This window comes from Argentina silus (genome assembly GCF_951799395.1).
Source record: "Argentina silus genome assembly, chromosome: 19".
In the NCBI taxonomy this organism is placed as follows: domain Eukaryota; kingdom Metazoa; phylum Chordata; class Actinopteri; order Argentiniformes; family Argentinidae; genus Argentina; species Argentina silus.
In genome coordinates this window covers 10,019,766-10,042,265 of record NC_139673.1, presented here as the reverse complement: position 1 = coordinate 10,042,265, position 22,500 = coordinate 10,019,766, and the positions used below count along the sequence as shown (strand labels likewise).

Genomic DNA, 22,500 nt, shown 5'->3' with positions numbered 1-22,500 from the left:
TGTTGAAGAAGGTTTTTATAGGTAAACCTGTCAATCTGATCAGCCACGTTGGCGGGTAGCCAACAAGAGTTCGCGAATACTAAATGCTCGAAGCATTCAATTTAAATCAGTGGCACTGCTGCGAGCCGCAATTACGGTCGCCGTTGGGTCAAACATTTTGAAACCTCTCACCGCTGATAAAGATCTCTGCGCTGCGCCTTCTCCTCCGTCTGTCTGTCACTGCTGCCACCGACCGCACACAGAGCTTGTCCCGACAGAGGCCCGACCGCGTCTCGCTCACTACCAGAATCTCACCCGACAACGCTTCTCCTGACTTTCAAACTCCCAAGTGCATGAGTTTTCTTCGTTACAATCAAATACTGCATTCAATTAAAGCTTTAAGGTAAAAGCAACACACAGACAGTGCGAGATAGAAACCAAACCATACGTAATATGAAGCGAGATAAGATAAGGTGCGTGGAGTGTTGAGTCTGGCCATGTGCTAAGTATGCTCGAAATTCCTCCTACAATGTCTCGAAAGCAAAACAAGATTTCTCTCTCAGCAAAAGAACCCAGGTTGAACCTACAAGTTTTTTGGTGGGAACTCGATCACCCAATGTCCCGGCGCTGTCCAGGGTCCTGACACTGGTTGCTGTACCAATGCTGATCCTGGCTGGTCACGACGAATGCATAAGGGGGAGAGGGCTGGCCAGTTCATAGAAGCCTTTTTCTCTCCGAGTAGGCCTAGGCCTATTTGAATGCCAAATGCTGTCGGCTGCAACAAAAGCCCTGCTGCTCCCTGTTTCCCAGGAGCTGGCAGTAGTCGAGAGAGGCATACACTCTGAATTCTAATGTCTCTGGCAGCCCTTGTTCTGCAGAAATAGGCTACCTTACTCTAGACTGACAACTTTTCAATAGCCTATTTTTGCCCTGGGCTGGACGAGCAGGGGGGAATCTGGGTTTAGATTGTGTTTTACTGTGACGACGGACTGCGTACATTTCGGTTTAATAGACTTTTCGAAACTGTCCAAACATGACTGAATGTCTCTCCCCTTTCTTGATTCGCTCATTTGTTTTTTACAGCACTGGCTTTCCTAGGTGGATTCTCCTCATTCCATTCCATGCTAAATGGACTGCAGCAGGCTTAGATAGAATAGAATAGAATAGAATAGAATAGAATTCAAGCCTGCTGCAGTCCATCTTATTCTCTCCACCTTGAGTCATATTATAGGAAGGTCGTTTAGGCTATCTACCTGTCACTATGGTCGGGGTATGTTCTCAAAAAAAGGAGAGATACTGCACTCCCCGGTGACTCATCCGCTTTCTCAAATGACTATCACTCACGGTGTCAACGGTGAATGATCGCTGTTGCTATGGCGATGATATGGCGGTGCCCGTGTTAACTGCGATTTCGAATCGTTTGAACAGTTGAATGAGTTATGATCGATTCTGCCCTTCCTAAACCGACATCCTCCACTTGTTGCCGTTTAGCTTCTCTTACCATTCACTGGCGGATGACATTTCGGCGGTTGTTGATTAGGCTTATTTCCCTCTCTCTGTTGATGCGCGGTGACGAAGCTCCTCTGGCTGTTACTGAAATCAAATCTCGGGGTTGTCCTCCCGCGGGGCGGAGTTTTGACACCGACCGATACTAGGCCCGTTCTACGGTTGGCTCGTGACTGACAGTGGAATTGCAAAAAAAGTTGACTGGCGAGATTAGGCAGTTTGAAGGCTACATCAATGACCGCCTACTACAATTTGCATGCATAAAACACGCCATAGGTATAGAACTATTCTACTCATAGACCTATATAGTTTATATGTATATACATACAGGCCCCCCACACCAGGTCACCAGGGGATCTGATTTGAATACAGCAATGACAACCAAGTACACCTCAATCAAATAAACCAATAATATCATTTGTTTAAGTTTTACATCCTTCTCGTTTTAGCCAGCACTATCAGTGTACACAGTGACAGCTCCAGGCAGGTACAGATAACAGACTAGATGAAACTGGATATTTAAAATGTTGTGGTAAAATGCAGCAAGACTGTTCAGAATACAACAGTAAGAAAATTATGAAGTTATCTTGTATTTTGCAAGCTAGTAAAACGACCTGTTTGCTAACTTATTAGCCAAGTAGAATTGCTAAAATGTTTTACTAACTTAGAGAGGAACAGCCCTTACAACCTTGAGTATGACCCAGAGGCAGTGTTTGGTGAGGCTATCTCCCCCGTCACTCCTCTAGATTACGTTTATCTTATATTTAGCAAGCTAGTAAAATTACCTGTTTGCTAGTCGAATTGCTAAAATGTTTTACTAGTGCCTAAGTAACTCACCAAAATGTAGTAGCATTGAACTGCAAACATAAATGCTGCATAAATCCACATAAGAGACACTGCAGGCTGCTAAATAATTGGTAAGCATTGAACATAGGAAAGAACGCGCACACACACATTTGGCTCTTTTAAAAAGCAACTGAAGACCTTTCACTTGCCTTGCTTTAATAAGATAGCCTTTTATATTATTTTATTCTATAATTCAGGCGACACAAATGACATTTTGTAATGCATTTGTAATTTGCTTCAATTGTGAGTTAAGATATCTCTGTATACTCTTCTCAAAAGTCACTAGAAATTAGCTTTTTATTTTTTTTTATCTTCCCAGGGAGGGGGCATGCCCCTGGACCCCCCTAGCAAAATGTGCCCACCCTCATATCCAGCTGACTCCTACACCCTCAGGAATGTCATTGGATGTGACTGCTGCCACTTGTTGCAATTCAGTGCCAGCGTCGTTGATGCACCCATGGCTGAAACAATGGAAACATTGTAACTATCAAAGAGGTTCCCTGCGCTGGTAATCGACCACATTTGATATGCTGACAGTCAAAACTGTGTTTTTATCAACTGTGTTTTTATAACTCAATCTTGTTGAGTTACCAATGCTTTAGCAGGGAAAGGGGGATTATTATTGTCAATGAGTGCAGTGATAATTCAAATAGAATGGTAAAGAGGCGTGGGTAAATGGCAAATATACCACAGCTGTCAACCAATCAGATTGAGTTATTACATAAGATACCGTTTCATAATTATGCGTAAATCCTTTAGACACAATAATCGTCTGGTACAGTAAACACAGTAGCTGGTACAGTAAGTACAGTAGATAGTCCATAACAGGGAGGCCCTTGGTTGCTAGTAGAGGGTCTCTCTAGACTAATTTACACAGCATTAGCCTTGGATGTATCAAAGGGTGTCTGGACCAAAATATTTAATTTTGCTTGGAAGAACAAAATCCATTATATAAAAAAGAGTGTAAACGATGAACAAACTTTGCTCTGGTGGATTTAATGTTCTGGATTTTACCTCCCTAAATTCCTCCTTCAAAATTAAATGTTTTTTAAGGACCCAGACTCAATTTGGAATGTTATACCTGCCTATGTGTTTAACTCTCTAGGTGGTTTGAACTTCCTTTTTATATGTAATGATGTACCCAAAACATCAGTGAAATTGTTGAATTTCCATTGTGAAATCAGAGGTTAAAGAGACCGGCACATTCCCTGGGGACAAGAGTGATAAATGTAAATGTCTATGAATGGGAGGCGTTTACGCAAACCTACCTTTACAAAAGGTCAGTGGAACCAAAGCAACATTTCAATGAGGGAGTGGCGAATGGACAGAGGAAATAAGAATGTGAAGATTGCAGAGGAACAGCCCTTACAACCTTGAGTATGACCCAGAGGCAGTGTTTGGTGAGGCTATCTCCCCCGTCACTCCTCTAGATGATGTTTATCTTATATTTAGCAAGCTAGTAAAATTACCTGTTTGCTAGTCGAATTGCTAAAATGTTTTACTAGTGCCTAAGTAACTCACCTTCTTTCCCACTGCCATCAGACTCCTAAACAACCCATAGGAGATTAATATAACCGTACTACCTCAATAACTGAACTTTCCAGTTTGCATAATTGCACTGCTACATTTGCACTGTTTTATTATTATTATTGCTGCTATTTTATTTTATGCCTTAAATTTTGCTGTCTTGTACATTTGTTTAGTATATATTGTATATTCTTTAGTATTGTATATTTTACATTGGTTGGCATTCTGCGGACAGCAAAGCAAGAATTTCGTTGTACAGTGAAACATGTTTTCTGCTGTGCATATGATAATAAACACTTTGAATCTTTGAATCTTGAATCTTGAATCAAAATGTAGCAGCATCGAACTGCAAACATAAATGCTGCCTAAATCCACATAAGAGACACTGTGGGCTGCTAAATAATTGGTAAGCATTGAACATAGTTTGACTACTGGCTCAGGATAAACAATGGCACTAGTTACTGACTGTCTGCAATGCTGTTCAATCGAAACTTCCCTGAAGACCGTCTAGCTACGTAGATATGTTTCAGCAGCAAGCCCCTGGAGAAATGGTCCATATCAGAGGTGCAGGACATGCTGGACAGCTACCAGAGAGAGTTGAGAATGGCAGGCAACAGACATAGCGAGCTCACACAGTGTCATATGTCCGCAGAGTATGAGCAGAGAATAGGTAGTCCAGAGTAGATGTGAAGCCCAGAGTACACTGAAAGCATGGAGGCAGTAAATAACATCTTCTTCCTCCACTCCCAGAGAACTCTCCGGGCCATGCGGCGCTCCGGAGAAAGCAGGAAGAGGACAGCACCATCTCGAGAGTCATGTACCACGTACAGAGGAAACAGGGTCCCTCCAGATGTGAGAAAGGATGCAAGAGTGCTGAGACTGATGAGAAATTGGAGGAAGCTGAAAGTGATTGAGGGCCTACTCTACAGTGTAACTAACACCCTGCTGGAAATGAAGTGTGGAACACTTTAACCTTGCCTAAGGCAGCATGCTCCGAGCCTCGCCCCTTTGTGAGAAACATAAGTGGCCCCAGATCATAATTACAGTGACAGCTGAATGAACCACGATACAATTGGCTATGCCCCCTTCTACCTCATGTTCGGTAGAATCCCCCGTCTGCCAGGGAACTATGGCAAGACCTGAGGGAGTCCATGGAGACCGCCCAGTGGTACGCCATTAGGGAGCAATCCCATGAGAAACAACAGTTTGACAAGAAGATCAAGGGCTCCCCCTGTGTCAGTAGATGAACGCATCCTGGCCAGCAAGACACAGTGAGGGGAAAAGAAGCTGGCTGACAGATGGGAATCTGACCCTTATGAAGTGGTCTGGAAGGATCCGAAACTCCCAGTGTACCGCTTCAGGTAGAGAGGAGCTGAGGAGGAAAAGACAGTCCAGCTCACCAACCTGCCTCTGGATATACATCAGGAGGAAGTGGAGGACGGTGTCTCGGCTGTGGAATCATCTGATGGCCTCAGGCCCCCAGAGGAAATTTCAAAACCAGGAGATGTGGAGTCTAGGACCAGGGACTGGATCATGCAGACTAGTGACAGAAATGGATGATGGGAGAAGCAAAGATTATATAGAGGGAGGAGTTCAGGAGGAGAAAAGAGGTCAATATGATCAGCCCTTCCCAGGAGGAGAGCTGGCAAACCCCAGAGAGAGAGAAAGAGAAAACAGATACTCATTTCATGCAAACTCTAATGAGCCCAGCCCTGTTTTTACAAGCTGTTTTTAAACAGTCTTATACTTGAGTTTTTAATCAACTTTCAACATGTTTTTAACTGACAGTGTTTTGAATCGTACTTTGTATTTTGATGTGTTAAAGTGCAACAATTGATGTAGGAATGTGTACAGTATAGAGTTACCTGGAGCCAGTTTCTTGCTCCATCTATTTTTTGGGAAATATCTTAACAATGAATACGTCTAATTGTAATTTCACACATTTGAATATGCTGTTTGCATTTAAGATGCTTTATGGTTTTGCCAATATAACCCTATGCTTAGGTAATTCCCATGGTTTTAATGAAATCACTTTGTAATTCTGAGCACATTTGATTCAAGTTGAGAATAATATTATTTTCTTGTGTCAAGTTTTGGGGTCAGGGTAATGGTCCCGCCACTTGGGAGACAAGTTAGCCCGGGCTTGTATCCCCCCCAAGTGCCGACTGTGAATAAGCATTTCACCACTTTCTGAGAGGAATTCCTAATATGTATTGTATTTGGTAGCATTTGAGTGTTTGTCGATGTATTCTGATTGACATGACATGGATCTTGTTTGTTCATAATGTTTATATTCATAGCAGACTATGATAAGCATAGAGGTTAAGTTGCTAGCTCGAGAGCTTTGTAGAGCTAGCATCCTACTGTACTTACAGTTCAGTCAGTGTACTGTACCAGCTAATACTGTTATTATTTATATGATATAGATAATTTAATGTTTGAATATATGAACGGTGCGAGTGGAAATCCTACTTGGGTAGCGTCTATTTCCGGGTCATTTCCAGGTTTTGATATTGTGCAATAATCAGGAGTATGAGTATGTATGTGATGTGATGTTTTCAGGTGCAATTTAGCTAATATGCATTAGTATTTATGGATCGTAAATTAGGTGTAATTTAACTAATATGCGTTTGTATCGAGCTAGCTTTATGGATCATAAAATCTACTTGGGTGATTTCAATTTAACGATTGAGTTGAACAGTGCTTATGGCTGCCTAATGTTTAATTGGATAAATACTGTAGTGATACTCTACATTACATAAATCTAGCTCGATACAAATGCATATTAGCTAAATTACACCTAATTTATGATCCATAAATACAAATACATATTAGCACTATAATTGCATAATTGAAAACATCCATTAAATACACTTACACTCATACTTCAGATTATTGTGCAATATCAAAACCTGGAAATAACCCAGAAATAGACGCTACCTGAGTAGATATTCACACCGAATCGGATTTCCACTCACAACGGAAGTGTTTGTTTGAGAGCAATACATAGCAACCCCTTTGACCATCATCACTTGTGTGTGACTTTGCAGTGAGGGAACCAACACAGCCAGTCAAACAACAACACAACACAACGCAGAGTGGCCAGCTAACCATTAAGGCTAGCTACAGTAGAGACAGTACCACATTACCCTGGGCCAGGTTAACATACAATTTCTTCCATGGTGTTACATGTATACATCATATTGGGACATTCTACTTTGGTCTACGTTATCTACTACAATATATGACAGTGTTTGGTGGGTTATTATTACATCTACTGCCAAGGTCAACGTTACATGGGTTTACATCACATCAGGAATTTAGGAGATGTGTTCAAGCTCATCGCCAGTTAGACCTGTAGGGGGATTAAAACGCATGATGAGAGCATTGATGAGGCGGATCAGCATGCTAGAGGTCTACATCAAAAGCCATCACCAGCCCCAGTGGCCATTTTGTGGCTCAGAAAACCCCAGCACTATAAATAGGCTGTACTGCATCAGTTTTAACGATTCCTCATTGTGATGCACGCTTAGCGTGGTGAGAGGGCGAGTCCAATAATGTCAACCAAAGGAGTGGGTGGGTGAGCTCAATGAGGGGCATGAGGAAATTAAAAAGGCCTGCAGCTCCATGGAAACAGCATTAATAATGCCAATTAATGGCCTCCAATTAGTGCTCTGAAAACATTGAATAGAAGACCCCTGCACATGGGGTCAACAGTACGCTAATGACACAACTGCAATGCGGAATGCTGGACAGCGTTTACAGTAACAGACAAGGAGAGTTACAGAGGGCATGGGCGCATGACTGGGATGTCCAACACTGTGTAAGCAGTAGGATGGCGCAAGGAGGAGGTTTATCATGTGTACCCTGTGTCTGTGTGTCTGGGCGGTTAGGGGTTTGGAGAAAGACATTAGAGATAACAGAGGGAAAATGAGAATGGGAATTGTGTCACCTAGGCGTCACCTCACACGTGCACTTATCAGAGCCCATGTCATGTGAGGAGGCGGATGATGAGAGAGATGATATCTGTCGGTCATCTGTCAGTGCAACCAATTGAGAACACAGATCAGAGTCGGCACAGACAAGTCAAACCTGTACAACAAGACCCAGTTCCTCATCTGATAAGACATACAAACGCTGAAGCATTCATCACTGCTGGAGCTGCCGTCCACACTCTGGTCTGGTCTGATGAGCAGGCTCCAGTGGGTTGTTATGAGTGTGTTCATTTCCAAATATTTGGTTCTGTGCCAGCACACAACCGGGACACAAGTTCACCTAAGGCACTGAGTGTGTTATGGGACCAGTGTGCGCGTGCGCATACACGCATACACACACACACACAAGCGCACACGCACAAGCACACACTCACAAGCGCACAGACAGTTACACTCAAGCACACACTCAAACGCACACACACACAAAGATGCACATACACACACACGCGCGCGCACAGAACTCATCACGTCAGCAAAGATTAGGAGAGAAATGTTAATTAAATCAGTAAATGCTTAATTCAAATCGTTAGGAAACATGAACACACAGAGGCCTCATTTGTTCAATCAGGCAAATGAATGACAGTGTGTAAATACACGAGGAGATACTGCATTGATAAAGAACTGTTTAAAAAGACAAAATCTATGGACCATCTGGAGTCAGCAATACGTCTAAGATAGTCCGACATGATTTACATGCTGAATCCATAAAACCACCCACTTGAATGGGGGGCAGAATGCAATATTTTCGAGTAACGACTAAGATTGATATTCCAATTCAGTCTAGGTGTCAGAGGTTAATTTGTTGTTGTTGTTTATTGATGGAAAACACCTGCCATCTAGGGAGATTTGTGAACCTCTACTGCACCACTATTGTTCTCGCCTGATTGGTCACTTCTTGATTGGGCTCTGGTCAACCCCCCTGCCAACCCTCTCTGTTTTGTTTATTGTCATAGTGACTTAATGGCTGGACAGTCACTGGACAACAGCCGTTTGGTCGTTTTTTTGCCATTACAAAGGCAGCTTCTCCAACACAGATGAATGTTCTTCTTATTTCCCCGACAGATCCTGATTGTTAATCCCATAATGCTGATTAAAAAGACTTGAGCCTTAAGTTGATCAAACCTTCCTTAGCCTTGAGCATTGGCTTCTTAATTAACACAGTGCTCTCATCTGGTTATCTCTCTCTCTCTCAATATTCTATTCTACTCTACTATACTGTATAATATGATATGATGTTTATTCTATAATAATATATTATGCTGCTGTTCTACTCTACTCAATTGTATGATATTGTCTAATGTGCGCCTCTTATATTGTTTTCTTGTATTGTTTTGTTTTTATGTTGATTGAGGAACCATGCAGAGAGCTCTAACCCAGATTCACTCACTGTTCCCAGTCTGAGCCCAGAAGGCTCTGCTTCCAATGTGCATCTGGGGAAAAGGGAGAATGGGCTCAGAGTTACATCAGCATTACCTGATTTTAGAAACCTCTCCACACTCTTTCCTCTCTTTATTCTTCTTTTTCTCTCCATCTTCCCTTCTCATGTCTCCCTTGATCTCCCTCTGTCTCTGTCTTCTCTTCTTTTTTCCTCCCTCTTTCTCTACCCGCTCCCTCTATCCCCCCCCCTCCTCCTCCTCCTCCTCCTCCCCCCCCCCCCCCCCCCTCTCTCTCTCTCTCTGAGCAAGTGTGCTGTCAGTTACACTAGCTGCAGATGGGGGAGGGTGACTGGCCGCCTCTCCATCCTGCTGTTGTCTTACTGCAACAGAAAACAGCTTTTCATAGCTGTGGTCTTGTGTGTTTCTATCTGCATCCTTGTGTCTCAGGGAGATGGTCTGTCCCAAGGGACACCGGCACTGGAACAGGGCTCTCATCCTCACACTCCATCATTCCCAACCTCCAACACACCACCAATCCATCATTTCCAAACGCCAAACACATCCCAAATCCATCATTCCCAAACACCAACACTTTGACACTCTTACCATTCCACAACGCTGTCACCATAAAACTCAGGCAATTCCAACCCACATCTCGACACACACCACTGTCATTGTGATGCTCCTCCATCTGTCAGTCTGTCAGTCATAGCCAGTGTTGGAGAGATCATTGATGAGCAGAACATCTTGCAACATGCCTCTCTCACATGCGGGCTCCCAGGGGATGACACAGACACACAGCAGGTAAATCAGGGCAGGCCTTGGAGTGTGGAGGCCAACATCACAGAGGAGAAGAGTGGGTTTTACAGTTCATTTCCCCATACAAGCCCCAACGCAACACCCACCGAGCCAAAGAGGTTCACCTCATTCTCAGCCCCATAAATATGGAGGGCAGGCTCCCCCCCCCCCCCCCCCCACACGAATCTCCTTCTTTGGCCTCTCTCTCTCTGGTTCTTGGGTCAGCTCTATCTGTAGATGGACAATAGGTCTTATCAAAGGAGAAGCCCACAGATTGGGAGGTAGCTGGACTCCAGGCTCCAAGTGTACAATCCATCCACAGAGGAGGGGACCGGGGAAAGTGGTTATCCATTCCATCCAATATTGGGTCACAATGCACAAGCTCATCCTCCAGTAGAGATACAGTTGCACTGAAAAGGGATTCGATTTAAACACAAGACAATCACTTGACCCCATCTCTATCTCTTTCTCATTAATCATCCCTCATCCTCTTTTTTTCTCTCTTTCTCTCTCTCTATTCCTTTGTACTGTATGTCATACGTACACTTAATAAGTCTCTCAAAAAACTGTACCACTGTGATTTAGTATTCACACAGACAAAACGTTACCAAATTGATATTGCTTTTCTTTGATGCCTTGAGTAACTCCAAGCTAGTGTGTGTATGTGTGTGTGCGCGCGCGCATGTGTGTGCAAGCAGTACGTGCATGCGTCTGTGTGTGCGTCTGTGTGTGTGTGTGTGTGTGTGTGAAATTCAAAATGTGATTTATTGAGTAGAGGCAATGTGTGGGTAATGACCTTATAACAGGCCTCAGTGCGTACAGTAAATAAATCAGCATTGACTGACTGACTGGCTGAGTTATGCCAAAGTGGACTGCATTTAAACTGTGTGTGTGTGTGTGTGTGTGTGTGTGTGTGTGTGTGTGTGTGTGTACGCACGTGCGTGGGTGTTTGTAGTGTGTTCAAGTGTAGGTGTGTGTTGAAGGGTGGGTGTGTCATTGTGCAAACTGATCTCATTTTGAATGCTAATCTATAGCCTCACTTGAAGCATGGAACCTCAAGAAAACATTCTATTGACATGACTGATATTAGCAGAGGTGGATTTTGTGTGAGTCTGTTTGTGTGTGACCCTCTAAAGAACAAGACATCCATCAAAGGGGATCCCTTAACCTCAGCTACACAACAATGTTCTGATCAAAGACACACTAAGGCAGAGCCACACACACACACACACACACACACACACACAAAGACAAATGCCATTCTCCAGTTATTTCATCTGCTCTTGCCTCGATACACACACACAAACACCCATACAGAGCACACACACACACACATGCACACTGATTCTCATCTGAGTGAACCTGCAAAAGGGAGGATTTTTTTTTTCTAGCCCTTTTCTCTTTTCTCATTTTCATCCAGACATCTGGTCAGTCCTTCATTAGTAGGCACTGACGTGTGAATTGTGCCGGGGGAGATGCTAGGTGTTCAGATATGACATAACTCCGCAGACACTCTTCCCCCTCTCAATCCAAACCCCATCTCTCTCCTCTCTCTCTCTCCTCACTCACATATGGTGAGGGGATTTGGTTAATCGAAGCGAAAGCATCAGCTCTCTCTGCAGGCATTCTACTCCAGAATCATTCAATGGTTCCATTAAAACGATTCATTAGATCTCTCTACACTCACCAAAGCATCCTACTCCACAGATATGGAAATCAGCTGAGATGGGTTTGTGGTGGTGGAGGAGTGGGGGAGGAGACAGAGAAAAAGGAAGGGGAGCAGAGAGAGAGAGAGGAAGGGTGGAACAGAGAGAAAATTAGAAGCTGATGGTGTTCAACAGCAGTGACTGGCAAAAAAAGGTCAGCAGTGAAGCAATGAAATGTTAAAAGAAAAAAAGAAAAAAGCAATCTGTGTCTGTCTCTCATGAGCTGACAGGGTCCCCATTGCTGTCCAGGCATTTTCAGCCTTACTGTCACTGTCTTCCCTATACTCTAAGTCACTACTTTTCTGTCTGCCTAATTAACACACATGCACGCACACGCACACACACACTCACAGGGAGCCTTAATTAGCACATTGGGGAGCGACATGGCTTCAGCTGATCTGAGTCTCACAGGGACAAGCACATCTCCCCATACGAAACCTCCCAATCTCTCATCACATGGCCTACTGTAGTTTGTGTATCAGTGTATCTTATAACATCCACACCTACAGCCAAAATGTCACTGGATTGTACAAACACAAAGCTCAGAGAGGTAACTCAGAAGTGTGCTTTATTGTGCTATTGGATGGTTTTACAAATTCAGAGAGGGTAAGAGGGAGAGAGAGAAAGAATGGAGGATCATCTCCCAGTATCCTTCTTTACCCTGATTTCAGCAGCTTGTGTTCATTACGGGGAGCCTCTGGGGGTTTCGCTCACTCGCTTTTTGTAAACCTTTGAAAAGTCTCTTCAGGAAGTGGAGGCTCTCCATGAAGATGCCAGGCTTTTTCTGACAGCTCCTGCTAATGAAGACTTTTCTTGGCTTTCACAAATGGCTCGCTTCCAGAGCCTTTGTTGTTACTACAGAAATCATCTTGAAAATAAATAGAAATAATTAAATCGAACCCACTGTTCACTCAAAGAAGAAAAACGGAAGGGGATTCAGTGGCAGTGCAATCACACATTCTTTATTGAGGCAACTCAACCAGCACAAAAATAAAAAAACCTCAAATAGTAAATATGCATATAAATATAGAAAAATAAGAATGTAAGCGATTTTACAATGGCACATTAACCAATTAGTGCTAAAGCTATACATATATACAAACGCACTCTTTACCCCGCAACCAAAGAATATGCTGTGGACCCTGTTTATATCTGGTATCACAATGTGGCATCTTATCAGACACAGGGGGACGCAATAGGATCATTAATTATCAGGTATGGATGTCTGGTTTAATACCTGGTGTAAATGGGGTCTGGTGGCTGTTAAGAGTTGGAGTCAGACCAAGACCTATTTTTCTTCTAACCACCGCGGAACAATGCTGAGTGCTGATGAATGAACATGCTGCTCGCCTTCACAGCAGTCCCCAGGTGGAAAGACTCACGCGATACATTAGTTCACGTCTGGTGACACAGGAAAGCAATACAATAAAAAAAATAAAAAAGGCTTTTAACTCTTACCCTCACAAACATACATTGATGCATCCCTCAATTCAAGATAAATGTGACAAAATACATTTACTGTCCCAATTTGAACAGACAGTTGTTGATATTAATGAAAAAAAATTCTGATTTTCATAGCAAGATCATCAGTACATCCGATCATCAGTACAGCTGTTTAGATGAATCATTATCCAAAAGTATGCCTTTCTTTTCAGTGACCATATCCCTTTTTACTTTATTGTCGTTAACCCTTACCAAAACTATAACAGTTGGCTGGTCTTAAAACAACCCCCCCACCTATTCCCATAACCCCTGCAGACCTGGAGAGACCGGGGGGGTGGAACCAAGCCCTCCACCTAGCTCTCCAATCAGCGGGTACTGACTTATTGATTACACACATCTGGTTCCTTCCGATCTGTAAACACCATTGAATCCCCTACTGATCCCAGCTAGGTCTGCATGAGTAGGTGCAGCCGTTGCCGGGCGATGGCAGAGTTCATGGTCCATAGAAACTCTGTCAGCCCCTCCTTGAGCACCTCCTCCATGGGAACAAACTGCAGGACCTGCCTCTGACCACCAGAGGTCAGACTGTCCTTGTTCTCCTCCCCATTTGCCAGGCAGCCCATACGGTCCTGCAGGTCACTGAGGTGGGGGAGGAGCCTGGCAGCAGCCTCAGGGCAGAAACCCACACATACCAACAACGCCCCGGCCGCACCTGAGGGGGCGGGGCACCTGAAACTGACGGAGCTGAAGGACAGGTGCAGGCAGAGGATGGTTGCCGCGGTAACACGCGTAAGGGCAGAGAGGAGAGGCAGGAGGAGGGAGTCGCCTGGTTGCATGCGGCGCAGGGAGAGTAGGATGCAGCCCAGCAGCTCCTGTTGGTACCCTGGCTCCCCGTCATGCAGCGTTGCCCGGCCTGCAGTGGGGTACGAGGGCTCAGGAGAGAACTCCACCTCTAACCCCCCAGTCTGCCCCTCACAGCCCCCCCACAACGACTCACTGCCAAACACAAGACAGTGTCTCCTCCTGTCCCCATGGCAGGACTTGATGTCACAGAGACCTGCCACCTCGGAGAGTATGGAGGTAGGCCAAACCGCTGGGCAGGAGTCACAGGGGGGGACCTGAGCCCATGCTGCTGACCCGTTCACCCCTGCGCCAAGTGTCATCTGCTCCAGGGCTTCATTCAGGTGGTTCAGCAGAGCCCCCTCACAGAAGGGAGAGTTCCTGACTGCGGAGAGGGCAGCGCCCACGACCACATACCAGGAGCCCATGTTGCAGTCCCACAGTGGCCCTGGCAGCACACAGCCTTCTCCGGCGCCCTCAGGGCAGTGCTCCTGCAACCAGGCCGCATAGCGACCCTTCCTGACACGCTGCCTCCAGCCCAGGGACTGCAGCTCAATCCGCTCGTTGAAGGAGCCCATCTGCTTCCGTTGGCCCAGGGGTCGACCACCAGACACACTGCAGCAGGCCGGGGTCACCGTGTTACGGGACAGCCAGCGGCCCCGCGGCAATGAGCACACCTAAAAACAGGGTCAAGCGGAAGAAGTCAGTATTTCACCAAAAACCTGCTTGGAATGTAATACAGAATAAATGTATAGAGCTTTTCTCAGTACTCAAAGACACTTTATATCCATGGAGAAGACAAATCAATCATAAAAAGAAATAAAGCAATCAAAAACTATGAGGACAGACAGCAATCTGATAGAAGTACTGATGGACCATGGTAGAGGGACAGGAACTATACAGTGAAAGCAAGTTTAAAAAGATGGGGTTTGAAGGAGGAGACTGATTCCTTGATGTGCTTTGGGAGAGTGTTCCAAAGGGTGGGGGCTGCAGTAGAGAAGGCCCGGTCCCTCCAGGTTTGGCACTAATATGATGTGCTTTTTGTGCTAATCATACATCTTAACATCTTCAGCTCTTTGACTGAACATCTATTACATTCGTCAATTATTATTCTAACAACCGTGGGCGGTCGCTCTTCCACAACTTTCAATGGTCACATGAGCACCAGTAAACATCTTTGTTCAAGCTGTGGCACCTTTAAAGGAACTGTGCGTAAAGTCTGTTGGAAATCTGCCAGTTCTTGCCATTGTCATAATGCCAAATTCATTATGAAGCTCCACTGATTATTCATAACTCAATCGGCCTATGCCAAAATTATTTATTTACCTATTTGTACTAGGGATGCACCAATTGATCGCCAGCAATCAAAATATTTATTTTATTTTAAGCCAGGGTACAAATAAGTAAACAAACCTCAAATAATCGGTATCGATAGATTGTGTTATGAATAATCTGTATCCCTAATTAGAAATGTGTAACCCGAAATGGACATTGTGTTAGCTGTTGTGTTTCTGCATGCGCGCACGATTTTAAGAGGCCAATCCCCTAGAACACCCCTGGCTGAAATGAAACATTTCTTTCAAGGGGTCTCACTCCCTGATCGCTACTGATTAACACTGTCATTACGAACATTAGAAAGCATTAAAGTTACATATTGCACCATTAACGACACAAATCCATTAGGGTAAAAAGATCATCAGAAACCATTCCGATCCCTACCTGGAAGCGCTGCAGGTACTCCTGTGCAGTGCAGTCTCTGACACAGTCAAGCCGTCGCCTCTGCTCGGCGCTCACACCCTCAAACAGCCGCAGGTTCTCTCTGATGGTCTCCACCTGCAGTGCATGGAAGTAGGAGTACACCTGCTCATGCTGCTCCAGGAACGACTGTGGGAGGAGCGAGTTTGGGAACAGCGCCTCACTGGCAGCCAGGTCCGGCCCGTAGTGACGAATCAGCTTGGAGAGCAGGGGTCTCACAGCCTCCTTCCCGTCATACTGCAGGCAGACGACATACACCTCAGAGTTCCCCGACTTACTGGTGGCGGGCTTGAAGACGCTGACCGAGCGGAAGCAGCAGTTGAGCAGGTAGAGCAGGCAGACGGAGGAGTGTTCGTACAGAGTGAACATCTTCAGGACGAAGGAGCCTCCGGGGCCCAGGAGAAGCAGTGCGGCCACGGCCTCGCAGTAGTGCAGGGACGCCACGAGAGCTTCCTGCTCGTCGGGGTTCCCCTGGCAGTCGAAGCTGCCGTCCGCCGTCACGACGTCGACGCTACGCATGTTACCCACAAATCCCTGCAGCTCCAGCAGGTGCTTCTGGCTCATGATGTCGCCCGTATCGTCCGAGCCAAAGAACCACCAGGGTAGCGTGTTGGCGATGAGACGGTCGTCTGCGATCGTGGTGCCTCCGCCGTTGGCCTCGTGGTAGGGGTTGAGGGTGTTGGCGGCCCAGCTCCAGTCACAGTAGTGCGTGTGCTGGCTGGTTTTGAGGTAGTGGTTCAGAGCAGCGATGAAGGCCCCGGGAGCCTCACACAGGTGAACGGTGTTCAGCTCCCCACTCTGCAGCGCCGCCTCTGGTAGGAGGCTGAAGGTGCCCAGGATCTCATAGAACTTACACCAGGCCTGAGTGCAGATCTCGGCATTGGCAGCCGAGCGCACGATGCCGATGACCTTGCCAGCTCGGTTGGTGGAGTTGGTGTGTTGGTGCCAGACCTCCACGTTCTTATCACTGAGCTGGTTCTTCACTGCGTTCAGTGACGTCTTCAGAGCCTGCAGACAGGCATGCTCCTGGGGACGGTGTCTTAGTGCCTCACTGGGGTCAGGAATGCGCCACTCCCCATTGGTCGGCTTGGCATACGTCCTGACTTTACTGAAGAGCTCTTTAACCTCGGTGACTACATCTGGGCCAAAGGCCTCCACATCGGTGGGCTGCTGCCCGCCTGCTTTCCTCCTTGCCCCACGGCCACGACTCATCCTCTCCACTCGATGCCCTGCAGCAGAAGAAAGAGGGAGAGAACTACGTAAAGAAAAACAAACCCCACCACCAACCAATTTGTGATTTGATCTACAGCACTATACAATGCGCATATGGCCCTGCTTACACTGCATAATATAGATTATATCTGGGGGAAAATTTCCATTTTATTTACACTTGTATTTGCTGACTTTTTAGTTTATATGCATTAATGCTGTGTCCTAGCTCTGCATGCTTGGGTGGTGGTAGATTTCTGTTTGATACACACACAGTGATGTGAAGCCCTAAGGACATGTCATTTTCTTTACCCTGGCTGGTATCAAAACTAAACTACATTAATAAACCTTAATTGAAATTATACAAAGATGAGATAAAACAGTAGCAAGCCTGTTATGTGGGCATTGTTTCTCTGCATTAGCTCACAACTGTGCCATGAATAACCATACATACATACAACATGTGCCAGCCTTTGATTGCAAGACAACACATCTATTACAGTACACAAACCCCAAACAACAGCAACAAGGTTATTCATATAAAACAGCTTTAGTTGCAGCATTTCATCAATAACGACAAGCCATATAATGTTTCAACGTGGGTTATTGAAGGCTATTGTATCACACACCCGTTTATAAACGCAGCAGACCTCCCAGTACCGTTAGTAGTAGCTGATCTGAGTCGATCTCTCCCTGGCTAGCAGCAAACTACAGAGTCGGGTGTTTTGGGGCCTTGCTTCTTGGTTTTGTAGAATATGCTAGTTCAGCTAGCAATCAAAGCTAGCGAACTACGGTCCATCGCCGCTCGTAAAGGGATCGTTTCATCATCCTTCAAGTTGCAAGCAATTCATTCATATGATGCCAGGCTTTACGTAGTTACCTTTCTTTTAAAGTTGGAAGTTTCCTGGACGGGGCGCTAACTTTGATCCATCGTGATGTTTGTTGGCTAGCTGTCACGTGACGAGCTCAGCTGTTGCTTTGGACTCCGCCTGGTTCCTGCAGCAGTGAGCCTCGGAGAGCTGCAGCCTGGAGTTGTTTCTGACAGATTGCATGCGTGTTTTTTTTTTTTTTTTTTTTACAGTGACAGTGAGTCCCTTATTAGTTCCCATTCGTTCCTTATTAGCTCCCCCACTCCTCCCTATTACCCTAGATTTTATGTTGTGTCCACACGCAGTTATCGCCGACGCGAATTGCCAATACGCCTTGCGTTTGAATTTGCGTCCCGTTTTGCGCCGGCTGAAAATAGAACCCTATGTCGGCAACTGACTCAGAACCAGTTTGGTCCGACCCTGTGCCACTGATCAGCAACCCTTGACTTCGGAACAGTTCAACCAGGTTTCTTGTCCTAACCCTAAGCCTATGTCCTCCCTGTGTCTCAGCCTGGGGACTGGAGCCAGGGGTGCTGTAATGGCCTTAATTGGACATGCTAATGGTTCGTTTATTAGTCTGAGAGAACAACATGAGAACAGAGTGCATTCTACCCATACTGCCCCTAGGCATGTACATCTGTGTTCTGTCTCACACGATGTTCCCACATCAACTGCTGTGGAACTATCAGAGAGTAAGGCATTTCTTTGGTGCCTCAACAAGGAGAGCAAAGACGTTTTAATTAAAAAACAAAATGAATATGTTCCCTTTTCTCATGAGCATGAGGTCATCTTCCCATCTTCTACATTTGGAATTATTACTGAAACCACTTAAAGAGCCCTCATAGCTGAATTAGAAGACCTTTTTCCATCTGTGTCTCTTTCAGTTCGTGTTCTTGTGTGTGTGTGTGTGTGTGTGTGTGTGTGTGTGTGTGTGTGTGTAAGTGTAGGTGTGTGCGTGTTTGTAATTTGTGTACTCCACTGTTAAACAGCTGCCCATCTGTCTGTCAGAGAGAGAGGCGAAGAGACAAGCATTTGCTTAGGATGCGTGCGTGCGTACATGCATGTGTTTTTGTCTTGACAATATGTGTGTTGCTGGGAGCATTACGTTTCAACTGTCACGTTGAGTAGTTACAATGATACTGCTGCTCAATGCTGGAAACGGGCGGGCGTTTTGATGCCCTCATATGTGAATGTACTAGTGGCGAGACACACACACACAGACACACACACACTCGTTCCTTCTGCTCTGCACTTTTCTTTCCCCCTGATGATTGTGAACATCCGATTACATCTGATTAGGAAGAACGGAGATGAAAGTATCCTCCAGCTGTCAACTCAATTACTGAATAACAGCAAGGAGACCGAGAGATAGCAAATGATAGATGAAGAGATGGGGAGAAGGACTAGAGGAGGGGAGACGATTTAAAACACAGAGAAACATTTTTGTCTAGCTGGTTGAGAGTCCACACTGGTTGTATGTGACAAGTGATGTAGCCTAGGTACTGTATTGCACCGTACTGTGGTATATTCTGGGCCCAGCTGGGCTCATTGGTGTGTGTTACACGCATCCCCCATTAGGTGGCCATATTGCCCTCTTATATAATACGGTGCAAGAGTGGAAACTTTGGCTTGAAGGCAGAGAGATTTGTGTGTGTGTGTGTGTGTGTGTGTGCGTGTGTGTACCTGTGTGTGTGTGTGTGTCTTTGCGTGCGTGCGTGTGTGTGTGTGTGTGTGTGTGTGTGTGTGTGTGTGTGTGTGTGCGTGCGCTATGTAAAACAAGTGTGAGTATGTTCCTAACATGTTTTTGATGTGCTTACATGTAGGGTTATTTATTTATGCACATAGGCGATGTATTCTCTGTTTACCTCCTTTTATCTCATCTTTTTCATAACACAGAGATCCAACTCTGATGAGCTTCCCGCTGGGACAGAAATCCCTCTCATTACCAATGATGGACGACAGCAGTCTGACTGTAATTAGAATATCTGCCACAGATTATAGTTTGCATTTTCCCCCTCGAATTAACATATTAACTAACAGAAATACACATGTGAAAATAGAGACAGACAGTGGCTGCTACGTTATCAAACTTTTCATCTGAGGAAGAATCATGTCAAGAGTGACGTCATGAACTTTATTCAAGCACTGCTAGACCTGATGCAGTTAGGTAGCCTGCTTGCCCACAGGTCACAGGGCAAGAAATATGAATATAGAAATATGAATATCCTAGCTCCGAGCAGAAGAAATACTGAATGTTGAGATGTCTTAATAAACCCCAATCAAATCACACACACACACACACACACACACACACACGCACACACACGCACACATACATACAGAGCCTGACAGTCATATAACAAAGGAAATTATGCATGACTAAGAGGATTAAATGTGTTTAGGATTGATAATCTGAGCACAGTGCTTCCCTCCCAGTCACTCACTGCCAATACAGAGGACAAAAAAGCGAAAACATTGATTTTCATTTTAATGACATTTTGCACAAACCCCAATCTCCTCTCCTTCCGTTAGAGCAATAGCTCATTACCATTTCCTGCCGTCAGCTTGCTAGCTGTCAGAGTTTGTGTGTACGTGTGTGTGAGATTGTGTGTGTCTGTGATCTTACCACCATCCCATTGATTAAATGCTCCATGGTCAGCTCCGTTGTCTGCAGACTGAAGAATTTACATAATAATATATTTTAATGACTAAATTGTCTCGTAATAGTGTTAATTTATTGAATTTAAGGAATTTCATTTTCCAAGGGTAAATAAGATTAGGTAGATATTATGCTGTCACTGTTGTGTGTGGAAATGTGTATGGTATGTGCTGTTGCATAGGTGGACGTGAGTTTATGCATTGTGTGTGTGTGTGTGTGTGTGTGTGTGTGTGTGTGTGTGCATGTGTGTGTGCATGTGTGTGTGTGTGTGTGTGTGACCTTGCTTTCCTTGCGACAGGGTTAAGGAGGTTATGATCATTATTATGGAGATGAGAAGCCTTTATCTCTACGGTTAAAAGCCTTTATCGCCATAATGACAGGGGGTCTTGACCTCTTGGCTGAACTGGGGATCATAATTGCCACGTAGACCAGGTGAAGGAGAGGACTGTCACCTTGTGTGTGTGTGTGTGTGTGTGTGTGTGTGTGTGTGTGTGTGTGTGTGTGTGTGTGTGTGTGTGTGTGTGTGAAGAGAGAGAGACAGACAGAGAGAGAGAGAGAGGAGGGAAGTGGAGGGAGAGAGAGCAACATTCCTCACTTTGACATCACATCACATACATCTTTTGTTGCTATATATGGTAATTTTGTGTGTAATTCAAAGAGAGATAGGTAATGAATGTGTAAAAGAGAGAACCTTTTCAGTGTATGTTTGTCTATGTCCCCTTGACATTCTGAACATAGTCCATTATGAATACGGCACACAGCTTGAGTGTATTCATATAATCTATATACAGTGTACACGTTTTATACATAGTCCCCCTATTTCAGGGCACTGAAAGTAATGGGACAATTAGCTTGACAGGTGTTTCTGTTTGTGTTTCTATTCCGGTGTGTTCCATCACATCATTTGTGCAGGCATAAAAGAGCTGTCAGTGTCTCGTTTTAGATATATTTCTAGGCTTGTATAGTTGCCACTAGAGCTGACTAACTTTTTTCTTAATTGATGATGTACCTGCTGACAGCAGCAGCAGAATGTATTCTGAAGTGTACAGAAACATCTTGTCTGCTCAAGTACAAGACAATACTTCCAAATTCATTGGATGGCACTTCATCATACAGACAATGACCCAAAACATACTGCCATAGCAACTAGGGTGTTTTTCAGAAACGTTATTGACTGGCCAAGTCAATCTTCAGATTTAAATTCAATTGAACATCCATTTCATTTCCTGATAAGATTTGAGGCAAAAAGACCTCAAAACAAACAACAACTGAAGATGACTGCAGTCCAGGCTTGGCAGACCATCACCAGAGAAGATACCCAGCGTCTGGTGGGGTCAGTGGGTCACAAACTTCAGGCAGTTATTGCATGCAAAGGATTGCCAACCAAAAACTAAACATGAGTTAATTTGGACATTATATTAATCATCCCATTACCTTTGGTGCCCTGAAATAAGGGGAGGATGTCTAAAAAGTGGTGAAACCAACATGTACAAACATATCCTTAAATAATAAGGGTGACAATCTATCCATTAACCTCATAGTAAATGTCTCATTATTTACAGAGGGCACTGTATTTAGGTTTCAAGTTCACTGACAAGTCACTGCATAGATGAGAAAGAGGAGGAAGAGGTGCATAAAGAGGAAGAGAAGAGCCTGGAGGACGAGTGGGCAATGGGATTCTTTTTTCCTCATAAACCCTAATTCAAACAGTGAATCAGACTTCCTAATTTACCCTAGAGACCGAATAAGACTGTGTGTGTGTGTGTGTGTGTGTGTGTGTGTGTGTGTGTGTGTGTGTGTGTGTATGCGTGTGTGTGTGTGTGTGTGTGTGTGTGTGTCCACGTGCACGTGTGTGTGCCCGTGCACATGTGTGTGTGTGTGCATGCGCGCATGTGTGCAGGCAAGTGTTGTCAGCAGGCTGATGGGTTGCTTCCATGTATGCCTCTTTATGCATGAATATATCCATTATTTCCCCACTGACATAACTCTCAC

General features: G+C 44.8%; 2 protein-coding genes across 4 annotated transcripts in view; both read right to left on the bottom strand.

The window, feature by feature from the left end:
• LOC310819986 (purine nucleoside phosphorylase-like) overlaps positions 1–1,595 on the bottom strand; it is a 7,192-nt gene extending 5,597 nt beyond the window's left edge. The window contains exon 1 of the mRNA XM_083691442.1: positions 1,481–1,595. Coding sequence (XP_083547568.1) covers positions 1,481–1,500 — 20 coding nt within the window. The 5' untranslated portion in view covers positions 1,501–1,595. The remainder of the gene's footprint in view (positions 1–1,480) is intronic.
• Positions 1,596–12,673: 11,078 nt separating this feature from the next.
• cmtr2 (cap methyltransferase 2) lies at positions 12,674–17,923 on the bottom strand. Of its 3 annotated transcripts, none has more exons than XM_083691413.1 (3): positions 17,861–17,923; positions 15,736–17,000; positions 12,674–14,693 (listed from the first exon to the last, which is right to left on the bottom strand). In XM_083691413.1, exons 2-3 carry the CDS (start codon positions 16,981–16,983, stop codon positions 13,623–13,625), a joined length of 2,319 nt encoding a protein of 772 aa, XP_083547539.1. In that variant the 5' UTR covers positions 16,984–17,000; positions 17,861–17,923; the 3' UTR covers positions 12,674–13,622. The 3 variants fall into 3 exon arrangements, with proteins under 3 accessions (XP_083547539.1, XP_083547538.1, XP_083547537.1); XM_083691412.1 differs by having other exon boundaries at positions 17,610–17,908; XM_083691411.1 differs by having other exon boundaries at positions 15,736–17,908.
• Between the last annotated feature and the right edge of the window lie 4,577 nt (positions 17,924–22,500).